We start from the raw sequence: 21,901 nt of genomic DNA, 5'->3' as shown, positions 1-21,901 counted from the left end.
TACATTCTTGTAACAAACTTTTGCAGATGTTCATTGAGCAAAACAAGCTAAAGAGACAAAGCCACCTTCTGCTGCAGAGCTCCATCCCTGATCAGCAGCTTTTGAAAGCTTTAGATGAAAATGCAAAACTCACCCAGCAACTTGAAGAAGAGAGAATTCAGCATCAACAAAAGGTAACCCATTTTCTTCTGGAGTCTTAGGTACACACACACATACATGCATACACACATATATTTAAGATGAAGGGCGCCAGTGGAGTCAGTCCAGTCATTTACTGTTTCATATTTTGCCTTAGTTACTAAGTGCTTTCAACCACCTTTTAGAAAAAAATAACTAAATGAACTTAATGTTGTGAAACTGAAATTTGTAATACGCTATTATAGACTTTATAATAATCTTTAAACTGTCCAAAGGGTCGGAAGAAGCAAGGGAAAGAGGTATAACTTAAAAAGAGCTTGGATAAGGCAAAGTCTGGAAATTCGATTTTTGGAAACGTTATATTTTTTGGAGACTGCACACACTAAGAGGCTGTATTCAACTCAGAGCACTTGTTGGAGGGCATAGGTTTTATTCAAAGAAAATGACAGTCCGTATTAGTAGTAATTGTTTGCTTAGAGAAAATTTTTGATTTTGTAAACTTGCACAAATGTGTATGTTTAAAGACTTCCTAAGTGATTATTTCAATTTGATGAGTGGAGCTATTCCAGCTGACACAGCCTACCTCTGTGTGCCAAGAAGAAAGGATAGTCATTGTGGTAGGTGAGAGGAGAATGTGGGAGAGGAGAAGCAAAGAAGTGGAACAAAGACTTCCAAATTAAAGAGACCACTTAAGAAAAATTACATCAATGTTTATACTACTTATAATGTACCTCATTTGGGAAGGAAAGGCTGTTAGCTGCTACTTGTTACCACCTGTCAAAGCCTCTGTGGCAACAGTATTGACATTTAATCCTTGGAAGTTCTGAAGTTTTTACAAACTTGGTGGTGAGGTTGAGTTGATTTGTTTTGCCTCAATAAGAAATGTTGATATATGGTGGCTGGTAAGATGGCCGAATACGAACAGCTCCGGTCTGCAGCTCCGAGCAGGATCAACGCAGAAGGCGGGTGATTTCTGCATTGGGTACCCGGCTCATCTCACTGGAACTGGTTAGACAGTGAGTGCAGCCCATGAAGGGTGAGCTGAAGCAAGGTGGGGTGTTGCCTCACCCGGGAAGTGCAGGGGATTGGGGAACTCCCTCTCCTAGCCAAGGGAAGCCACGAGAGACTGTGCTGTGAGGAATGGTGCACTCCAGCCCAGATACTACGCTTTTCCCACCATCTTTGCAACCCACAGACCAGGAGATTGCCTTGGGTGCCTACACCACCAGGGCCCTGGGATTCAAGCACAAAACTGGGTGGCCATTTGGGCAGACACCAAACTAGCTGCAGGAGTGTTTCTTCATACTCCAGTGGCACCTGGAACTCCAACAACACAGAACCATTCACTCCCCTGGAAAGGGGGCAGAAGCCAGGGAGCCAAGTGGTCTAGCCTAGCAGATCCCACCCCCACGGAGCCCAGCAAGCCAAGATCCACTGGCTTGAAATTGTCGCTGCCAGCACAGCAGTCTGAGGTCAACCTGGGACACTCGAGCTTGGTGGGGGGCAGGGTGTCTGCTATTACTGAGGCTTGAGTAGGCAGTTTTCCCCTCACAGTGTAAACAAAGCCACCAGGAAGTTCGGACTGGGCCGAGCCCACTGCAGCTCCGCCAAGCTGCTGTATGTAGCTAGACTGCCTCTCTAGATTCCTCCTCTCTGGGCAAAGCATCTCTGAAAGAGAGGCAGCAGCCCCAGTCAGGGGCTTATAGATAAAACTCCCATCTCCCTGGGACAGAGAACCTAGGGAAAGAGGCGGCTGTGGGCACAGCTTCAGCGACTTAAACGTTCCTGCCTGCCGACTCTGAAGAGAGCAGCAGATTTCCCAGCGCAGCGCTTGAGCTCTGCTAAGGGACAGACTGCCTCCTCAGGTGGATCCCTGACTCCCATGCCTCCTGACTGGGAGACACCTCCCAGCAGGGGTCTACAGACACCTCATACAGGAGAGCTCCAGCTGGCATCTGGCGGGTGCCCTTCTGGGATGAAGCTTCCAGAGGAAGGAACAGGCAGAAATCTTTGCTGTTTTGCAGCCTCCACTGATGATGCCCAGGCAAACAGGGTCAGCAGTGGACCTCCAGCAAACTCCAGCAGACCTGCAGTAGAGGGGCCTGACTGCTAGAAGGAAAACTAACAAACAGAAAGGAATACATCAACATCAACAAAAGGACATCCATGCAAAAACCCCATCCAAAGGTTACCAACATCAAAGACCAAAGGTAGATAAATCCAGAAAGATGAGGAAAAACTAGTGCAAAAAGGCTGAAAATTCCAAAAACCAGAATGCCTCTTGTCCTCCAAAAGATCACAACTCCTCGCCAGCAAGGGAACAAAACTGGACAAAGAATGAGTTTGACAAATTGACAGAAGTAGGCTTCAGAAGGTTGGTAATAACAAACTCCTCCGAGTTAAAGGAGCATGTTCTAACCCAACGCAAGGAAGCCAAGAACCTTGATAAAAGGTTAGAGGAATTGCTAACTAGAAAAACCAGTTTAGAGAAGAACATAAATGACCTGATGGAGCTGAAAAACACAGCAGGAGAACTTGGTAAAGCGTACATAAGTATCAATAGCCGAATCGATCAAGCAGAAGACAAGATATCAGAGATTGAAGATAAACTTAATGAAATAAAGCATGAAGACAAGATTACTGAAAAAAGACTGAAAAGGAATGAACAAAGCCTCCAAGAAATATGGGACTATGTGAAAAGACCAAACCTACGTTTGATTGGTGTACTGGAAAGTGATAGGGAGAATGGAACCAAGTTGGAAAACACTTTTCAGGATATTATCCAGGAGAACTTCCCCAACCCAGCAAGACAGGCCAACATTCAAATTCAGAAAACACAGAGAACACCATAAAGATACTCCTCGAGAAGAGCAACCCCAAGACACATAATCATCAGATTGACCAAGGTTGAAATGAAGGAAAAAATGTTAAGGGCGGCCAGAGAGAAAGGTTGGGTTACCCACAAAGGGAAGCCCAGCAGACTAACAGTGGATCACTCTGCAGAAACCCTACAAGCCAGAAGAGAGTGGGGGCCAATATTCAACATTCTTAAAGACAAAAATTTTCAACCTAGAATTTCATATCCAGCCAAACTAAGCTTCATAAGCGAAGGAGAAATAAAATCCTTTACAGACAGACAAATGCCGAGAGATTTTGTCACCACCAGCCCTGCCTTTTAAGAGTTCCTGAAGGAAGCACTAAACATGGAAAGGAAAAACTGGTACCAGCTACTGCAAAAACATACCAAATTGTAAAGACTAATGACACTATGAAGAGACTGCATAACCTAATAGCAAAATAGCCAGCTAGCATCATAATGACAGGATCAAATTCACACATAACAATATTAACCTTAAATGTAAATGGGATAAATGCCCCCAATTAAAAGACACAGACTGGCAAATTGGATAAAGAGTCAAGACCCATCGGTGTGCTGTATTCAGGAGACCCATCTCACGTGTAAAGACACATAGGCTTAAAATAAAGGGATGGAGGCATATTTACTAAGTAACTGGAAAGCAAAAAAAAAAGCAGGGGTTGCAATCCTACTCTCTGATAAAACAGACTTAAAACCAACAAAGATGAAAAGAGATAAAGAAGGGCATTACATAATGGTAAAGGTATTAATGCAACAAGAAGAGCTAACTATCCTAAATATATATGCATCCAATACAGGAGCACTCAGATTCATAAAACAAGTTCTTAGAGACATATAAAGAGATAAAGACTCCCACACAATAATAGTGGGAGACTTTAACACCCCACTGTCAATATTAGATCAACGAGACAGAAAATTAACAAGGATATTCAGGACTTGAACTCAGCCCTGGACCAAGCAGACCTAATAGACATCTACAGACCTCTCCATCCCAAATCAACAGAATATATATTCTTCTCAGGACCACATCATACTTATTCTAAAATTGACCACATAATTGGATGTAAAACACTCCTTGGCAAATGCAGAAGAATGGAAATCGTAAACAGTCTCTCAGACCACAGTGCAATCAAGTTAGAAATCAGGATTAAGAAAATCACTCAAAACTGCGTAACTATCTGGGAACTGAACAACCTGCTTCTTAATGACTACTGAGTAAATAACGAAATTAAGGCAGAAATAAATAAGTTCTTTGAAACCAATGAGAACAGAGATACAACATACCAGAATCTTTGGGACACAGCTAAAGCAGTGTTTAGAGGGAAATTTATAGCACTAAATGCCCACAGGAGAAAGCAGGAAAGATCTAAAATTGACACCCTAACATCACAATTAAAAGAATTAGAGAAGCAAGAGCAAACAAATTCAAAAGCTAGCAGAAGGCAAGAAATAACTAAGATCAGAGCAGAACTGAAGGAGATAGAGACACAAAAAAATCCTTCAAAAAAATCAATAAATCCAGGAGCTGGTTTTTTGAAAAGATTAACAAAATAGGTAGACCGCTAGCCCAACTAATAAAGAAGAAAAGAGAGAAGAATCAAATAGACACAGTAAAAATGTAAAGGGGGAGATCACCACCGATCCCACAGAAATACAAACTACCATCGGAGAATACTATAAATACCTGTACACAAATAAACTAGAAAATCTAGAAGAAATGGATAAATTGCTGGACACATACACCCTCCCAAGACTAAATCAGGAAGAAGTGGAATCCCTGAATAGACCAATAACAAGTTCCAAAATTGAGGCGGTAATTAATAGCCTGCTAACCAAAAAAAAGCCCAGGATCAGATGGATTCACAGCTGATTTCTACCAGAGGTACCAAGAGGAGCTGGTACCATTCCTTCTGAAACTATTCCAAGCAATAGAAAAAGAGGGACTCCTCCCTAACTCATTTTATGAGGCCAGCATCATCCTGATACCAAAACCTGGCAGAAACACAACAAAAAAAGAAAATTTCAGGCTAATACCCCTGATGAACATCAATGTGAAAATCCCCAATAAAATACTGGCAAACTGAATCCAGCAGCACATCCAAAAGCTTATCTACCACAATCAAGTCAGCTTCATCCCTGGGATGCAAGGCTGGTTCAACATACACAAATCAATAAATGTAATCCATCACATAAACAGAACCAATGACAAAAACCACATGATTATCTCAATAGATGCAGAAAAGGCCTTCGATAAAATTCAACACCCCTTCATGCTAAAAAGTCTTAGTAAACTAGGTATTGATGGAACTTATCTCAAAATAATAAGAGCTATTTATGACAAACCCACTGCCAATGTCATACTGAATGAGCAAAAGCTGGAAGCATTTCCTTTGAAAACTGGCACATGACAAGGATGCCCTCTCTCACCACTCCTATTCAACACAGTATTGGAAGTTCTTGCCAGGGCAATCAGGCAAGGGAAAGAAATAAAGGGTATTCACATAGGAAGAGAGGAAGTCAAATTGTCTCTGTTTGCAGATGACATGATTGTATATTTAGAAAACCCCATCGTTTCAGCCCAAAATCTCCTTAAGCTGATAAGCAACTTCAGCAAAGTCTCAGGATACAAAATCAGTGTGCAAAAATTACAAGCTTCCTATACATCCATAATAGACAAATAGCCAAATCATGAGTGAACTCTGATTCACCATTGCTACCAAGAGAATAAAATACCTAGGAATACAACTTACAAGGGATGTGAAGGGCCTCTTCACGGAGAACTACAAACCACTGCTCAAGGAAATAAGAGAGGACACAAACAAATGGAAAAACATTCCATACTCATGGATAGGAAGAATCAATATCGTGAAAATGGCTGTACTGCCCAGAGTAATTTATGGATTCAATGCTATCCCCATCAAGCTACCATTGACTTTCTTCACAGAATTAGAAAAACCTATTTTAAATTTCATATGGAACCGGAAAAAAAGCCCATATTGCCAAGACAATCCAAAGCAAAAAGAACAAAGCTGGAGTCATCACACTGCCTGGCTTCAAACTATGCTACAAGGCTACAGTAACCAAAGCAGCATGGTACTGGTACCAAAACAGATACGTAGACCAAAGGAACATAGCAGAGGCCCCAGAAATAATGCCACACATCTACAACCATCTGATCTTTGACAAACCTGACAAAAACAAGCAATGGAGAAAGGATTCCCTATTTAATAAATGGTGTTGGGAAAACGGGCTAGCCATATGCGGAAAACTGAAACTGGACCTCTTCCTTACGTAAACCTTATACAAAAATTAACTCAAGGTGGATTAAAGACTTTAATGTAAGACCTAAAACCATAAAAACCCTAGGAGAAAATCTAGGCAATACCATTCAGGACATAGGCATGGGCAAAGAATTCATGACTAAAACACCAAAAGCAATGGCAACAAAAGCCAAAATTGACAAATGGGATCTAATTAAACTAAAGAACTTATGCACAGCAAAAGAAACTATCATCAGAGTGAACAGGCAATCTACAGAATGGGAGAAAATTTTTGCACTCTATCCTTCTGGCAAAGGGCTAATATCCAGAATTTACAAGGAACTTAAACAAATTCACAAGAAAAAAAAAATCTCATCAAAAAGTGGGCAAAGTATATGAACAGACACTTCTCAAAAGAAGACATTTATGTGGCCAACAAACATATGAAAAAAAGCTCATCATCACTGGTCATTAGAGAAATGCAAATCAAAACCACAATGAGATACCATCTCATGCCAGTTAGAATGGCAATCATTAAAAAGTCAGGAAACAACAGATGCTGGAGAAGATGTGGAGAAATAGGAATGCTTTTACACTGTTGGTGGGTGTATAAATTAGTTCAACCATTGTGGAAGACAGTGTGGTGATTCCTCAAGGGTCTAGAACCAGAAATACCATTTGACCTAGCAATCCCATTACTGGGTATATACCCAAAGGATTATACATTGTTCTACTATAAAGACACACACACACATATGTTTATTGCAGCACTATTCATAATAGAAAAGACTTGGAACCAACCCAAATACCCATCAATGATAGACTGGATAAAGAAAATGTGGCACATATACACCATGGAATACTACGCAGCCATAAAAAAGGATGCGTTCGTGTCCTTTGCAGGGACACGGATGAAGCTGGAAACCATCATTTTCAGCAAACTAACACAGGAACAGAAAACCAAACACTGCATGTACTCACTTATAAGTGGGAGTTGAACAATGAGAACACATGGACACAGGGAGGGGAACATCACACACCAGGGCCTGTCGGGGGGTGGGGGCAAGGGGAGGGATAGCATTAGGAGAAACACCTAATGTAGATGACAGGTTGATGGGTGCAGCAAACCACTATGGCACATGTATACCTGTGTAACAAACCTGCACATTCTGCACATGTATCCCAGAACTTACAGTATAATAAATAAATAAATAATAAAAATAATTTTAAAAGGAAATGTGGATATATATGTAGAGTACCTCTGGATGGACAGGTGGTAACAGTCCCCTGGGAAAGAGAACTGGAGAATAGGGTGGGAGGGAAAGAATTTCATTCTTTCTTTTGTCCCCATATGTAGGAATTACCTTTTCAAGAAAAGAGAAAAAGAAGAATGTGTTTTTGTTTCAGTTTATGCTAGAATTTAACTTTTGGTTCTGAAAAGTCCAGCTACTTACAGTTAAATCATTTAGTAAATAATACGTGCCTAGAACCTAGTGAATTGAGCTGAGGTATAGGACTAAATTGTTGTATATATACCTTGTTGGGTACTGAAGATTAAAGTTATCAATGAAATTATAACAATCACTACTTCTAAAACTGTTATACTCTCTGTATATACAGTTATTCTTACAGTCTTTCATGTACAGATGATCCTTGACTTATGATAGGGTTATGTCCTGATAAACCCACGTTAGTTGAAAATATTGTAAATCAAAAATAATATACCTAACCTACTGAATATTATAGTTCAGCCTAGCCTACCTTAAACATACTCGGAACACTTAACATTAGCCTACAATTGGGCAGAGTCAACTGGAAATACAGTATACTCTAGAGCATCAATCCCCAATCTTTTTGGCACTAGGGACCAGTTTCGTGGAAGACAGTTTTTCCATGGACTGGGGAGGGAAGAGGGTGGAGGATGGTTTTGGGATGAAACTGTACCACCTCAGATCATCAGGCATTAGATTATCATAAAGAGCGGCCAACCTGGATCCCTTGCATGTGCAGTTCACAATAGGGTTCGCGGTTCTGTGACAGTCTGTTGCCGCTGCTGATCTGACGAGGTGGAGCTCAGGCGGTAATGCTTGCTCGTGCCTGCTGCTAACCTTCTGTGCAGCCTGGTTCCTAACAGGCCATGGACCAGTACCAGTCCAAGACCTGGGGGTTGGGGACCCCTGCTCTAGAGTATCAGTTATTTACTCGCATGATCATGTGACTGATTGGGAGCTGTGGCTGGCTGCCGCTGCAGAGGATTGTGAGAGAGTATCTTATTACATATTGCGAGCCTGGGAAAAGATCAAAATCCAGAATTTGAAGTATGGTTTGTATTGAATGCATGTCGCTTTCACACCATTGTAACGTCGAAAAACTATCTCAAACCATCCTAAATTGGAGACCATCTGTATGTCGCTTAAAATGTTTCTTAGCTGTCTGTAAGTTCCCTTGCAGATGCAGCAGTCTTTTAAGCACAGCATATGGTTTTTGCAATTATAAAAATAGCATGTGCTCCTTATAATACATTTTTAAAATACAGCAAAAGTTAAAGAAGATTAACCAAGTATCCCATATTTTGGTGCATAGCTGAACTTTCTGTAAATATATACCTTTATAAATATAGTTTGTTTAAATTGAATCATACCATGCATACTATTTTATGCCTTGATTTTTTTTCCATTGGTAATATATCTTCTCATGTCAGTATATAGTAAGCTATGTGATTTAAAATAGTTGCGTAGTATTTCATTGAATAAACATGCTATAATTTATTAAATCAAAAATATTGGTGGACATTTAGGTTATTTGCAACTTTTTGCTGTTGTAAAGAATACTTCAGGCCAGGTGTGGTGGCTCACGCCTGTAATCTCAGCACCTTGGGAGGCCGAAGCAGGTGGATCACTTAAGGCCAGGAGTTCGAAACCAGCCTGGCCAATGTGGTGAAACCCTGTCTCTACTAAAAATACAAAAATTAGCCGGGTGTGGTGACATGTGCCTGTAGCCCCAGCTACTCAGGAGGCTGAAGCACAAGAATTGTTTGAACCCAGGAGGCGAAGTTTGCAGTGAGCCCAGATCGCGCCACTGCACTCCAGCCTGGCCGAAAGAGTGAGACTCTATCTCAAAACAAAAACGAAACAAAACAAAAAACCACTTCAGTGAATATATTTCAGAGTATTTTAAAAAATAATTTCTAAAAATGGTTTTACTGAATCGAAAGCCTTTCCTTTTTTTTTTTTTTTGAAGACTTTTGATACTTATTACTAAATTTGTGTCCCCCAGGAGTCTTTTAAAATATTACCTGAATTTTTCTTTTGAAAATGGATACAAAAGTGACCCATGTTTAAAAATTAAAGTGTCTGTGTGACTAACAAGCATATAAAAAATGCTTAACATCACTAATCATTAGAGAAATGAAAATCAAAACCACAATGAGATACCATCTCATGTCAGTCAGAATAGCTGTTACTAAAAAGTCAAAAAATAGCAGATGTTGGCAAGGTTTCAGAGAAAGGGGACGCTTATACACTGCTGGTGGGAATGTAAGTTAGTTCAGCCATTATGGAAGGCAGTGTGGCGATTTCTCAAAGAACTTAACACAGAAATACCATTCAACCCAACAATCCCATTATTGGATATATGCCCAAAGGGGAATATAAATCATTCTACCATAAAGACACGTGCACACATATATTCATCACAGCACTATATGCAACAGCAAAGTCATGGAGTCAACCTCAATGCCCATCCGTGGTAGACTGGATAAAGAAAATGTGGTACATATTACACCATGGAATACTGTGTAGCCATAAAAAGGAATGAGATAATGTCCTTTGTAGCAACATGAATGGAACTGGAGGCCATAATCCTAAGTGAACTAACATGGGAATAGAAAACCAAATGTTCTCACTTCTAAGTGGGAGCTAAGCATTGATTACACATGGACACAAAGAAGGGAACAACAGACACTGGGGCTTACTTGATGATGGAGGGTGGGAGGAGAGAGAGAATCGAAAAAGTATCTATCAGGTACTATTCTTTTTACCTTGGTGATGAAACAACCTGTACACCAAGCCCCTGTGACACACAATTTACCTATATAACAAACATGCACATGTACCCCGAACCTAAAATAAAACTTAAAAAAAATTAAAGTGTCTGGTACGTAACTCCCCAGTAAATTTATTTTAAATCAGCTCTTTAGCTGATTTATGATTGTGTGTTAATTGTATCTAGCATTTGCATGGTTGTTAAGATGGATTGGAATCTGTTTGCTATGAAGTACAGTCAAAGGGAAATATTTATTTTTTCCCTTTCTTTTCTTTGACAAAGGAAAAACTGTCAGCCATAAAAGTCTTTTTTATAATAACTTATAGGTCAAAGAATTAGAAGAGCAACTAGAAAATGAAACACTCCACAAAGAAATACACAACCTCAAACAGCAACTGGAGCTTCTAGAAGAAGATAAAAAGGAATTGGAATTGAAATATCAGAATTCTGAAGAGAAAGCCAGAAATTTAAAGCACTCTGGTAAAAGCTTTGAGTAGGCTACTATGTCTTACTATTAATCTTTGAATTACTCATGCCTAGTACAAAACCTGGCATATAGTTAGTCTAGAACATTTACTGAATGCTGTGGAAAAATACCAAGATTTGTTTTTAAATTCCTTAATTTCTAACCATTGCAATTCAGTAGAATAGCTGCTGTATTAAATAATTCACAAATATTTAGACTAATTTTTTGGACTTAGAGCCCTTGTGAACATCATATACAGAATTTAGACACAGAGATACCATTAGCCTAGGAAGACCAACTTTTCAGCATTTTTCAGAGCTTCAGAGATGAATGTTCATTATGTACTTTATTTTGTTCACTTAGAGTGCATTTTTAGAAAGAATTAAACTTTTTAAAAATACTGTCTTCATCTTTGGTATTCATACTACCTTCATCTTTGGTGTCTAATAATACACATGAAATAATACTTTCTATATTGTACCTAACAATGAACTGGGCAACAATATATCTATTAAATGGAAAATCTTTAGAAACACCAGGGGATACTTAAATCAAAAGATTTATTCATTCAGTTCTAGAAGGCTTAACGGGAATGTGCAAGTTAGATTACTATACGGGCATATGTGTAAGTCTCTGTTGGAAGGTCGGTAATTTAAGAAGTCAGGTACATTCCCTTTATAATAGCTTCAATATTCACTTCAGATATTTTTGGTTAATTTTATACTAGAATTTTGAAACCTATGCAGAAGAACCATGTAGGCCTTTTTTCCTTCTAAAGCATTCAGTGCTTTCTAATCCACAATGAAAATTGATTATAATTTATTTTTTAATTGATCCAAAATTAAGAAGTATTCCATTCTTTTTAGTGAATATCAGAGTAGCCTGTAGCCAAAGCCATCTTTATTATGAATAGAGGAGGCAGACACTGGAAATATATAAGGTTCAAATCTGAATGCCTTCTATTAATACTTATTATCTGCTGTGTGTGTACCCAGCCCTATCCTAGGAAACAATAAGAAATACAGAAGAAAAGAAACCATGCTTTTTGTCTTCAGAGAACTCAGATTCCCCTTGGAGGGATAGGTGCATGCACATAAAAAGACTAGAGGATTCTCAGTTTTGGAGAGCATAGCCCACACTGCCTATTTAAGTGTTGAGGGTAAATACAAATGGACAGATCCCTGGAGGTACACTCAGTCGGGGAAAGTGGAATGGCTGTGGATGGGGAGAGCTACCTCTGAATGCCAACAGTATGCAGCACCTTTTACCCATTATCTCATAGGTATTAGCACCTATGAGCAACTTAAGTTCAGTTCTTTGAAGTCAGGTGTTACGTCTCCTGTAGCACCATTCATAGGCACTTTCACATCACTGGTGCTTAGTAAAATGCCTTCCTCATGAAAGACTTGAAGGAATACGATACATTTCCAGAAATCTCTTCAAAAGAGCAAAAAGTTTCTGAGTTACAGATTTAGGAAGCTGAATCTGGTTAAAATCAAAGACTCTAGTATTTGCAGTTTTTGAAGGAAATTAAGCAGGGGAGAGAAGTATGCAGCTATTAAATTTCATTACTAAATGTCATCTTTAAAATTAATTCTTGGTCTGTACACTTTTAAAGTATTAACAATTTCTTAGTGTTTGAGTCATATACTTCGTTGTTAACAAATATTTCTTCAGCCTACTCACTTCTTCCTACCCTTCAGCCATTGTTTTTAATTTTTTTCTTTTCTAAAGTTGTATATACAGCAAAAAGATAACATTTAATATTGATGGATAGGAGTCCTCTCTTGCATTAGCAATAGACTAGATAGTGAAAAGTTTAAAAAGGTCTGTAATTTCATATTGAAATTTCTAATTTTGCCTTAATAAAAAGAACTTACTTTTGAGAAAGGTTATGTTCTTTTTTTCACATGTATAAACAATGTTTAGTTGCTTATTTCAGCTCTCTTCTGAATGTTTGCTCTCTGTGCAGTTGATGAACTCCAGAAACGAGTGAACCAGTCTGAGAATTCAGTACCTCCACCACCTCCTCCTCCACCACCACTTCCCCCTCCACCTCCCAATCCTATCCGGTAAGCACATCCAGGAAGACTGCTCTGCATCAAATGTTCTTCTCCATCAGATTGTGCCATGAGAGGAGTCATCTTAAAAGCATGAAAGATACTAGCTGATGCTTCTCTTGGAAATTTTTCTAAAGGCCAGTGATATGGTTTGGTTGTGTCCCCACCCAAATTTCCTCTTGAATTGTAGCTCCCACAATTCTCACGTATCGTGGGAGGTAATTGAATCATGAGGGTGGGTCTTTCCATGCTATTCTCATGATAGTGAATCTCATGAGATCTGATGGTTTTATAAAGAGGAGTTCTCCTGCACAAGTTCTCTCTTCCCTGCTGCCATGTAAGATGTGACTTGCTTCTCCTTGCCTCTGCCATGATTGTGAGGCCTCCCCAGCCATGTGGAACTGTGAGTCAATTAAACCTCTTTCCTTTATAATTACCCAGTCTCGGGTATATCTTTATTAGCAGCATGAGAATGGCCTAACAAGCCAATATATTATTCCCTTCTTGTAGTATATAAATTTCATTCAATAACATTAAGATTTCCTTTAATGGTAAGAACAAGGAATTTTGAGCTTTTCCAGAATGTGTTTACTTTTCTGTCTTGCTAATTCGAATTTGAAAAGCTGTGATTTGTTCAATTATTTTAAAAATAAAAATACTAAATGAAAACGTAAACATGCTAATTGTTATAAACTAGTAATTAAACTAGAAGTATTAATTACTTTTATCCCTAACCTCATATTTATACCTTTAGTAATGCTAAGAGAGGAACCGTCCATAAGAAAGATAATGTTTAAATTCTTGTGGCAGGAAGTCACATATGCAGACAGGAATTCGTATTTTCTGAAGCCTAAGGTGACATGATGGCATTATGTACATCACTTGAGCACAATACACACTAGGAGATTTAGAGTCAAATTTTGCCTTTTTTGTGGTTCCACATGCCACCATCCAGAATTACATAAGACAACCTCCTTGCCATGGTGACAGCTTACATGCTCATGTCATGATGTTAGCTGCTTTTGTATAATTTATTCTTTAACAAATGGCATTTTAAAACTTTTGCTAGGGGTTGTTTTTTTTTTTTAAACCTTTCATTAACTCATGTGATTTGTTTAATCCTTTCACACAGAGAGGCCATTTATTCATACTTTGCACCTTTGCTGATCCATCTGAATAGAATGTGTAGCATGTTCCTCCCACACAACTATGAAAATGGGACTTTGCCTTTTAAAAAGATTCTCATTAGTTTTCCTTACTGAGTAGGGTATGACATAATCTACTTTAAGCCATTGAAGTAGTTAAGGCAAAATAATTTTTACACGTGATCGATCCAAGAGTCAATTGAAAGAATTTCAGGTATTTTAAAATCTTTCTCTCCTGGGTAGCTAAATCTGTAGGAGATATTCTGGATTTGACATTTAAAATTGGAAATTCATCACTTTGATCTTTCTCTAAGGTCTGGGATTTTGAGCTGATAAGAAAGGTCACTTCTGTCCATGAAGAGGGAGAACGATTAAAAAGTAATTACAGTCTTGCTGTTGGCCTTTAATTTTTATTCTCAGAAATGTTGAGAGCCCCTAGAATTAAAAGTATAACCTAAGTAGAATTTTTTTTCCCAAAGAGCACTTTACAGTTATGCTGAGAAACGAATGTTCAGGACTATTTGTGTCTCAAGTGTGAACTCTTTTATAAGGCTCTTTAAAGAAAATTTTATTGAATAATATGATTTTTATTTTAAGATGAATTTAAATAGTATAGGACATAATTTTTTAAAGAAAAGAGTTTTTTTTTTGTGAGGAGTGCTTTCTTGTCAAAGAGGTATATTTGCACATGTATTGAGTTTGAGTGGATTTTGAATTCACAAATCAAAGTTTTCTAACTTTGTTCCTGATCTATTTGTTTTATCCTGATGTAAATCATGGTTAGAAATGAAAGTGGGAAGAAAAAAAAAGACTAGGGCCTGTAGCTTAAGTGGCTTACTGCTTTTCCCTTCTCTTCCCACTCATTTGACTCCAAGAATAGATAGAAGAAAGAGGAAGAAGGCAATCCTTGGTCACTTTGTCCCAGTGGTAGTGAAAGTAGGACAGGTTCTATGCAGATATAGTTCATGGGGAGAGGGTTGAGGCTATTAAGTGCTTTTTTTTAGAGAAACAGAACCAATAGAATGTGTATATCTATAGATACAGATATAGGCAGATATAAATACAGATTTATTATAAGGAATTGGCTCATGTGATTATGGAGGCTGTCAAACCCCAAGATCTGTAGGGTGAGTTGGCAACTTGGACACCCAGAAGAGTCAATGGTGTGGTTCCAGGCTGAGTCTAAGGGCCTGAGAACTGGGAGAACCTATGGTGTAGTTTTATTCCAAAGTTTGACAGGCTCAAGACCCAGGAAGTGGCAGTGTTTCAGTTCAAGTTCGAAAGCAAGAAAAAGCCAATAACCCAGTTTGAAGGCAGTCAGGCAGGAGGAATTCCCTGTTAGTTGAGGGAGGATCAGCCTTGTTGTTCTAATTAGGCCTTCAAATGATTGGCTGAGGGCCACCCACCTCAGGGAGGACCATCTGCTTTACCAGTCTACTGATTGAAATGTTAGTGTGTCATCCACAACATCCTCATGGAAACACCAGAATAGTGTTTAACCAAGTATCTCGGGCACCCCGTGGCCCAGTCAGGTTGACACACAAAATAACTATCACAGTGGACATGACGAACACCTCTTGAAAAACTAACAGGTGAAGGCCGGGCGCAGTGGCTCACGCCTGTAATCCCAGCACTTTGGGAGGCCGAGGCGGGCGGATCACAAGGTCAGGAGATTAAGACCATCCTGGCTAACATGGTGAAACCCCGTCTCTACTAAAAATACAAAAAAAATTAGCCAGGCGTGGTGGGCGCCTGTAGTCCCAGCTACTTGGGAGGCTGAGGCAGGAGAATGGCGTGAACCTGGGTGGCGGAGCTTGCAGTGAGCCAAGATCACGCCACTGCACTCCAGCCTGGGCGACACAGCGAGACTCCATCTCAAAAAAAAAAAAAAAGAAAAAAGAAAAAAAAAACAGGTGAAAATTCTCCACTGAAATGTTCCATCTTGGGATGACACATGCCTGAAATTTTATTCATTCAATTGAAATGACAGTGAAATGGGGCAGTGATGGCCAGAGGTTTGAGTATGGGTCCCAGAGGTCTTGACCTAATCTCCTCTGGCCTGTGAGTCCTGCCTTCCCTGTAGTCTGAGTCCCATCTTGATTGTTGGTTTTAATATTGCAATGATTTTCCTCTGAGCACTGTGTGTCTACAGCTTATGCTTCAACTCAGAGTCCTTTTTTTTTTTTTTTCTTTTTTTTTTTTGAGACGGAGTCTCGCTCTGTCGCCCAGGCTGGAGTGCAGTGGCGCGATCTCGGCTCACTGCAAGCTCCGCCTCCCGAGTTCACGCCATTCTCCTGCCTCAGCCTCCCGAGTAGCTGGGACTACAGGCGCCCGCTACCACGCCCGGCTAATTTTTTGTATTTTTAGTAGAGACGGGGTTTCACCGTGTTAGCCAGGATGGTCTCGATATCCTGACCTCGTGATCTGCCCGCCTCGGCCTCCCAAAGTGCTGGGATTACAGGCGTGAGCCACCGCGCCCGGCCTCAGAGTCCTTTAAGCTAACACTTTCCGTCATCTAGGTGGTTTATGCTAATAAACATATTCTTCTTCCCGTGTGTAAATATATATATAAGTACTCTGAGCAGTACAGATAAATTCCTGCTTCATCATCTTTATGTACAATAATGTACACTTGCAAAATCTCCTCACAGAATGAGAGGCGAGGTCAGTGCAGAGTGTGGTGCAAGGGTAAGGTGAGGCATCTGATTAGTGAGAACCCTCCTCACACCCAGCCCGCCATGGAGTGGTAACAAGTAGATTCAGCTGACAGAATGGAAAATTGAACAAGTAAAGTTTGTTTTATTCTTTATAACTTCTAGAATAAAATGTGCTTATTCCAAAGTTCTATGTAAATTAGAATTTCTAACTTTTGTGAAAATAATTTAATTCCATTTGGCCATTGCAAGCCCAAAGAAGAGAAACTAGACAAAGTCAGAAGCTCCATGATTGGTTCCCAAGCTAGATAGAGCAGGATGTGTTTTTTTCTTTTTGCTGTGCTTTATGGGAGATTATCCAGTGAGTTTGGGAATTTTAAGAAAAGGCAATTAGGAAGGGGATTAATAATATAAGCAAACGTAGAAGTGAAAAGTAAAAAAAAGCTAGAAATTAGAACGATTAAGAAACTGGAGGCTGGGCACAGTGGCTCACGCCTGTAATCCCAGCCTTTTGGGAGGCCAAGGCAGGAAGATTGCTTGAGGCCAGGAGTTCAGGACCAGCCTGGGCAACATGGTGAGACCACTGCAAAAAATTAAAAAACATTAACCAGGAGTGGTGGTGTACCTGTAGTCCCAGCTACTCCAAAGGCTGAGGCAGTAAGATCAGTTGAGTGCAGGAGATCGGAGCTGCAATGAGTGGTGACTGTGCCCATGCACTCCAGCATGGGCAACAGAGTGAGACCCTGTCTCAAAAAAAAAAAAAAAAAAAAAGGAAAGAAAGGAAGCATTGGGTGATGATATCTTCTGAACAGGTGTTACTCTGTATATCCACTTGCCCCTTTTCCTAAGGGCAACATTTTGCCTTTTTTATCCTCCAAGTATGTGTTTTCTATTGCTGGCTTCCTCAGGACTGTTTTGCGAATACAGTTCACCACACTGAGGACATTTATGATGCAGTTGAAAGAATTCAAAAATTCTTGATTCATTCATGTTTTGGTAAACATTTTATGGAGGAAATGATATATGCAGATATATACACAAGCCTATGTACAGTTTTAAAAGAATGTTAAAGTGAGCATCTATGTAATCACCCTCCAAATCAAGAAATAGGCAATACTGGTACCCTAATTCTTTCCTTTGATCCTTTTCCAGAGATAACCACCTTCCTCCCTAATTGCTATCTTTTATGGTGATCATTTCCTTGCATTATTGAAGAAAAATTTTCTTGCCTAATATGTATCCCTAAACTACTGTAAATATCTGTATGGCCTGGTTTTGAACTTTACGTAATTGGAATTTTCATGTATCATTGTGATCTTGCTCTTTTTACTCTACATTATTATTATTATTATTATTATTTTTTTTTTTGAGATGGAGTTTTGCTTTTGTTGCCCAGGCTGGAGTGCAATGGTGTGATCTTGGCTTACTGCAACTTCCGCCTCCCAGGTTCAAGCGATTCTCCTGCTTAGCTTCCCAAGTAGCTGGGATTACAGATGTCCGCCACCACGCCCAGCTAATTTTTTCATATTTTTAGTAGAGACAGGGTTTCGCCATGTTGGCCAGGCTGGTCTCGAACTCCTGACCTCAGGTGATCTGCCCACCTTGGCCTCCCAAAGTGCTGGGATTACAGGTGTGAGCCACTGCACCCGGCCTACTCTGTATTATTTTGTAAGATTCATCCATGTTGTGTAGCTTAAGTCTATTCATATTCACTGATATATAATTCACTTTATGAAGGTCTCAGAATGTACTTATCCATTGTGGTGCTGATGGACATTTGAGTTATTACCAGTTCTGGGGAATTACGGAAATTCTTCATGAACATTCTTGTTCATGTATCCTGGTGCGCAAGTGCTTGCCTTTCTGTAGGATATATGGCAGTGGAATCATTGGCTCATAAGATACATATATTTTTGGCTCTACTAGATAATTACAAAGAGTTTTCCAGAGTGAAATGTACTATTAATTTATATATCCTGTTTGGTTTGAGAACTTCTGTTACTCCACAAACCCACTAACACTTGATATTATCAGATTTTTTTTGTCTATTTGATGAATGTATAGTGATATCCCAGTGTGGTTTTGTGTTTGCCTAATAGCTAATGAAGTCAAGTACCTCTTTTGTATATGTATTGGAAATCTGGACATCTTTTTTGGAGTTGCAAGGTTCTCTTCCATTTTGTATTGAATTATGTGCTTTTTCTCATTGATCTGTAGAATTTCTTTATCCTTGTCTTTTTATTCTACATAATATCAAAGGTTATAAAATTTGAGTGTAGTCAAATTTATCATAATTTGATTTTACATAGATTTGTTTTTAAATGGACCAGAGAGAGAGTGGTGTAAATATGTTTTATCCATAAGTATTTAGTCTACATCATGCGCATTCAGATGTTTTTATACCCATAGTTCACAAATAGATACTTACTAATAACATACACTTTTTTCTGTGAAACATTCCCTGATTCTTACATTCTTTCCTCCCCCTCTAACATAGTACATAGATAGCTGTTTCTGAATTTTATATATATGAGTATTGAAATTTTTTGTCTCTTTCCTTTGTAAGTGTGTATGCATTTTATTATTATAGTAGTGTACTCTCTCCAATAATCAGTTTGGTTTTATACAGAAGAGGATGAGACGTGTTTCTCTTCTGTAAAGTGATGAAAAGTTGTTTAATATTATTAAAAATGGAACGTAGACTACTTAGATTCTAGTTACATATTCATGCACCTATCAAAGAGTGAGATTTTTACTGGTTATTTAGTATCTAGGCATCCAGTAATCTCCTGTTGATCTTTTTCTTTCTCCCAAAGATCCCTCATGTCCATGATCCGGAAACGATCCCACCCCAGTGGCAGTGGTGCTAAGAAAGAAAAGGCAACTCAACCAGAAACAAGTAAGCGTCACTTCTATTGGTGTAAGTGGTTGATGGTGTACAATTTTGGGGCAATTCACATATTTGTTAAGTTCTTTGACTATAAACATGTTGTTGGGAGAGTAGTATGAAGCACTGAACAGCTGTAAGAATGAACCAGTAACCGTCATTGCCTTCCTGTAGTTTATTATCTAGAGGAGATAAACACGCACACCTCACTGTAATAAGAGATATACTGGCAAATATATTTTCATTAAAGGTCAGGGTACCTTGGAGTGTACAGGAAAGAGAGGGAGTAATTCCAAATGAGGGATTTGGGGCAAGACTTCTTAGAGTTGGTAGCAAGTGCCCTGGGACTTTATCAAGCACTTAGTATGTACTACTCCACTGTTGTGTGCTGGAGGTACACGATATAGAAGTTACATTCTAGTGTAACTAGGCAGGAAGTAAACAAGTAAATATGTAATTATTTAAATACAATTAAAGAGGAGTACACAGTGCTAGGAGATTGTGGAAGTGGACTGCTGGTGTCTGAAAATGATGTTCAAGCTGAGTAGTTGTGCCTTTAGAACATTGGGTGGGTTGGGTGGTGGTGTTTAGGGTAAAACCATTTTAAATAGAGGAGCAGCGGATTCAAAGGTCCAAAGTGTCCAGGAAGGAACTTGGCATATTAGGAAACTGAAAGAAAGTTGGTATGGCTGGAACATGGTGTCCAAGAGAGGAGGTCTAATAGGTAGGCAGGAGCCAGATTCTGGAGGTCAAGGTCAAGGTTCTGGCATTTCTCCTAAGAGCAGTAGAAATTTTAAGCAGAGGTATAACGTGATGAGAATTGTCCTTAAAAAAAAATCACCCTGGCTGCAGTGAGAGAACAGACTGTAACTGGATAAGGGTGGATGAGGGAAGACTATTGCAGTCATTCAGATGAATGTTGATGGTAGCTTATTACATGAGGGTAGTAGCAGCAGGGGTAGAGAGACATGCATGAATTCAGGAACTATTTAGGGAGGTAAAATTCACAGGACTCTGGTTCATTGGAGATCGAGATATACAGGACAATGATGAGATGGGACTGGAAGGAGAAGGGCCCTCCCATTGAGCAGAGCCAGCAAATGGCTAGATGCACTGGAGTCTGTTTGGTGTGCAGCCACAGTGACAGCAAAGGCTTAAAACAAGGAGGCCAGATCTTGGTCCCCTGTGCCTGCCGTTCTAACTCCATAGCCTCCGTGCAGATTCTGGGCAGATAGCTGGTGTGTTCCAGACTCTTCATCCTCCTCTTTATCGTATTTTGTTAGTATAAACAACATGGTAATGAGTAGCTCATTACCATGCATTGTGACAGCATTTTGCTTTAAATTCTGTTACTTTAAGGATTTAATGTCCCACTTCCTACCTCTACTCTGGCTGTGGTGTTTGAGTTATTTCCACCTCTCTCCCCCTGAGCAGATTGCAAGCTCTTTGAGGGTTTACTCTTCTTGGCAGCATCCCACTGCTTTCATGCATATTGAATGAATTGAAGTTTGGACTTAGTTTTTTTCTCTCTTAGCAGGAATCTTGCAGCACCATTACAAATGAAAGCTGATTTTCTCTCTAAGAATTGGCTTTCTGTGCCTGCCTTCTGCAATCCTTTGGAATCTATTCCTCTGCACATTAATGGGGCTGAAAGGCAAATTCTGCATTGCACAAGCCATTGCAGGATTCTGAAGCAATTCCGCCTTTGGTGATTTGCTGGGCGGCCCTGCTCTTTGGTTACTGGCTATTAGCGTTTCCTGATGCTGTAATTTAAATTTTGTTTCATTTTTTTCGGGGGAGACAATTGATATATTTTAGAGGGTTGAGGGGAAATTGGAATAAAATGAATTTTCCTTCCAAGTAAATCACATCACCAACTTGTCAGCTTTGATAGCACCTTAAATTAAAAAGAAAAATTATTCGAAAATTTCTTAACCCCCGGTTTTAGGACCTATACAGTTTTTCTTATTTATAATTCATGAAATGTGACAGTATTTTCTCCCACATCCTTGGGCTACCAGATTGCTATTTTGGGATTCTAAGTAGAGTTACCAATATAGAAGTTGCTCTTGAGATTTTAGAATGGAGCAACCCTAAAAAACACACAGCCTTGAATAATGCATACTGTACTCACACATGGCTGAAGCACTACCCTCCTTCTATCTGGCAAGGCAGTTATTTATAGTGTCTTGTTAATAGGTCACACTGAAAAAATAGTTGTTGAGTGAACAAATCAATAATTAAATGCATGATGAATTAATGTAAAGCATCAAACATTGGGATTCTCTGTGACACTTTGGGGTTTGCATTTATAACATAGTGACTGTGTTCACTGTGTTTTCTTTCTTAGGTTAGCATCTTATGATGGC

At 39.3% G+C, this 21,901-nt stretch overlaps 1 protein-coding gene across 6 annotated transcripts in view; it reads left to right on the top strand.

The window, feature by feature from the left end:
• Window positions 1-21,901, top strand: part of SHTN1 (shootin 1) — a 120,409-nt gene that overhangs the window by 64,546 nt on the left and 33,962 nt on the right. For all 6 annotated transcript variants that reach the window (XM_034931576.3, XM_008950961.5, XM_008950962.6 and 3 more), the window contains 4 exons: window positions 27-173; window positions 10,647-10,800; window positions 12,759-12,858; window positions 19,462-19,544. In XM_034931576.3, coding sequence (XP_034787467.2) covers window positions 27-173; window positions 10,647-10,800; window positions 12,759-12,858; window positions 19,462-19,544 — 484 coding nt within the window. The remainder of the gene's footprint in view (window positions 1-26; window positions 174-10,646; window positions 10,801-12,758; window positions 12,859-19,461; window positions 19,545-21,901) is intronic.

This window comes from Pan paniscus, chromosome 8 (genome assembly GCF_029289425.2).
Source record: "Pan paniscus chromosome 8, NHGRI_mPanPan1-v2.0_pri, whole genome shotgun sequence".
Taxonomy (NCBI): Eukaryota; Metazoa; Chordata; class Mammalia; order Primates; family Hominidae; genus Pan; species Pan paniscus.
This window is presented reverse-complemented; position numbering and strand designations above follow the sequence as displayed.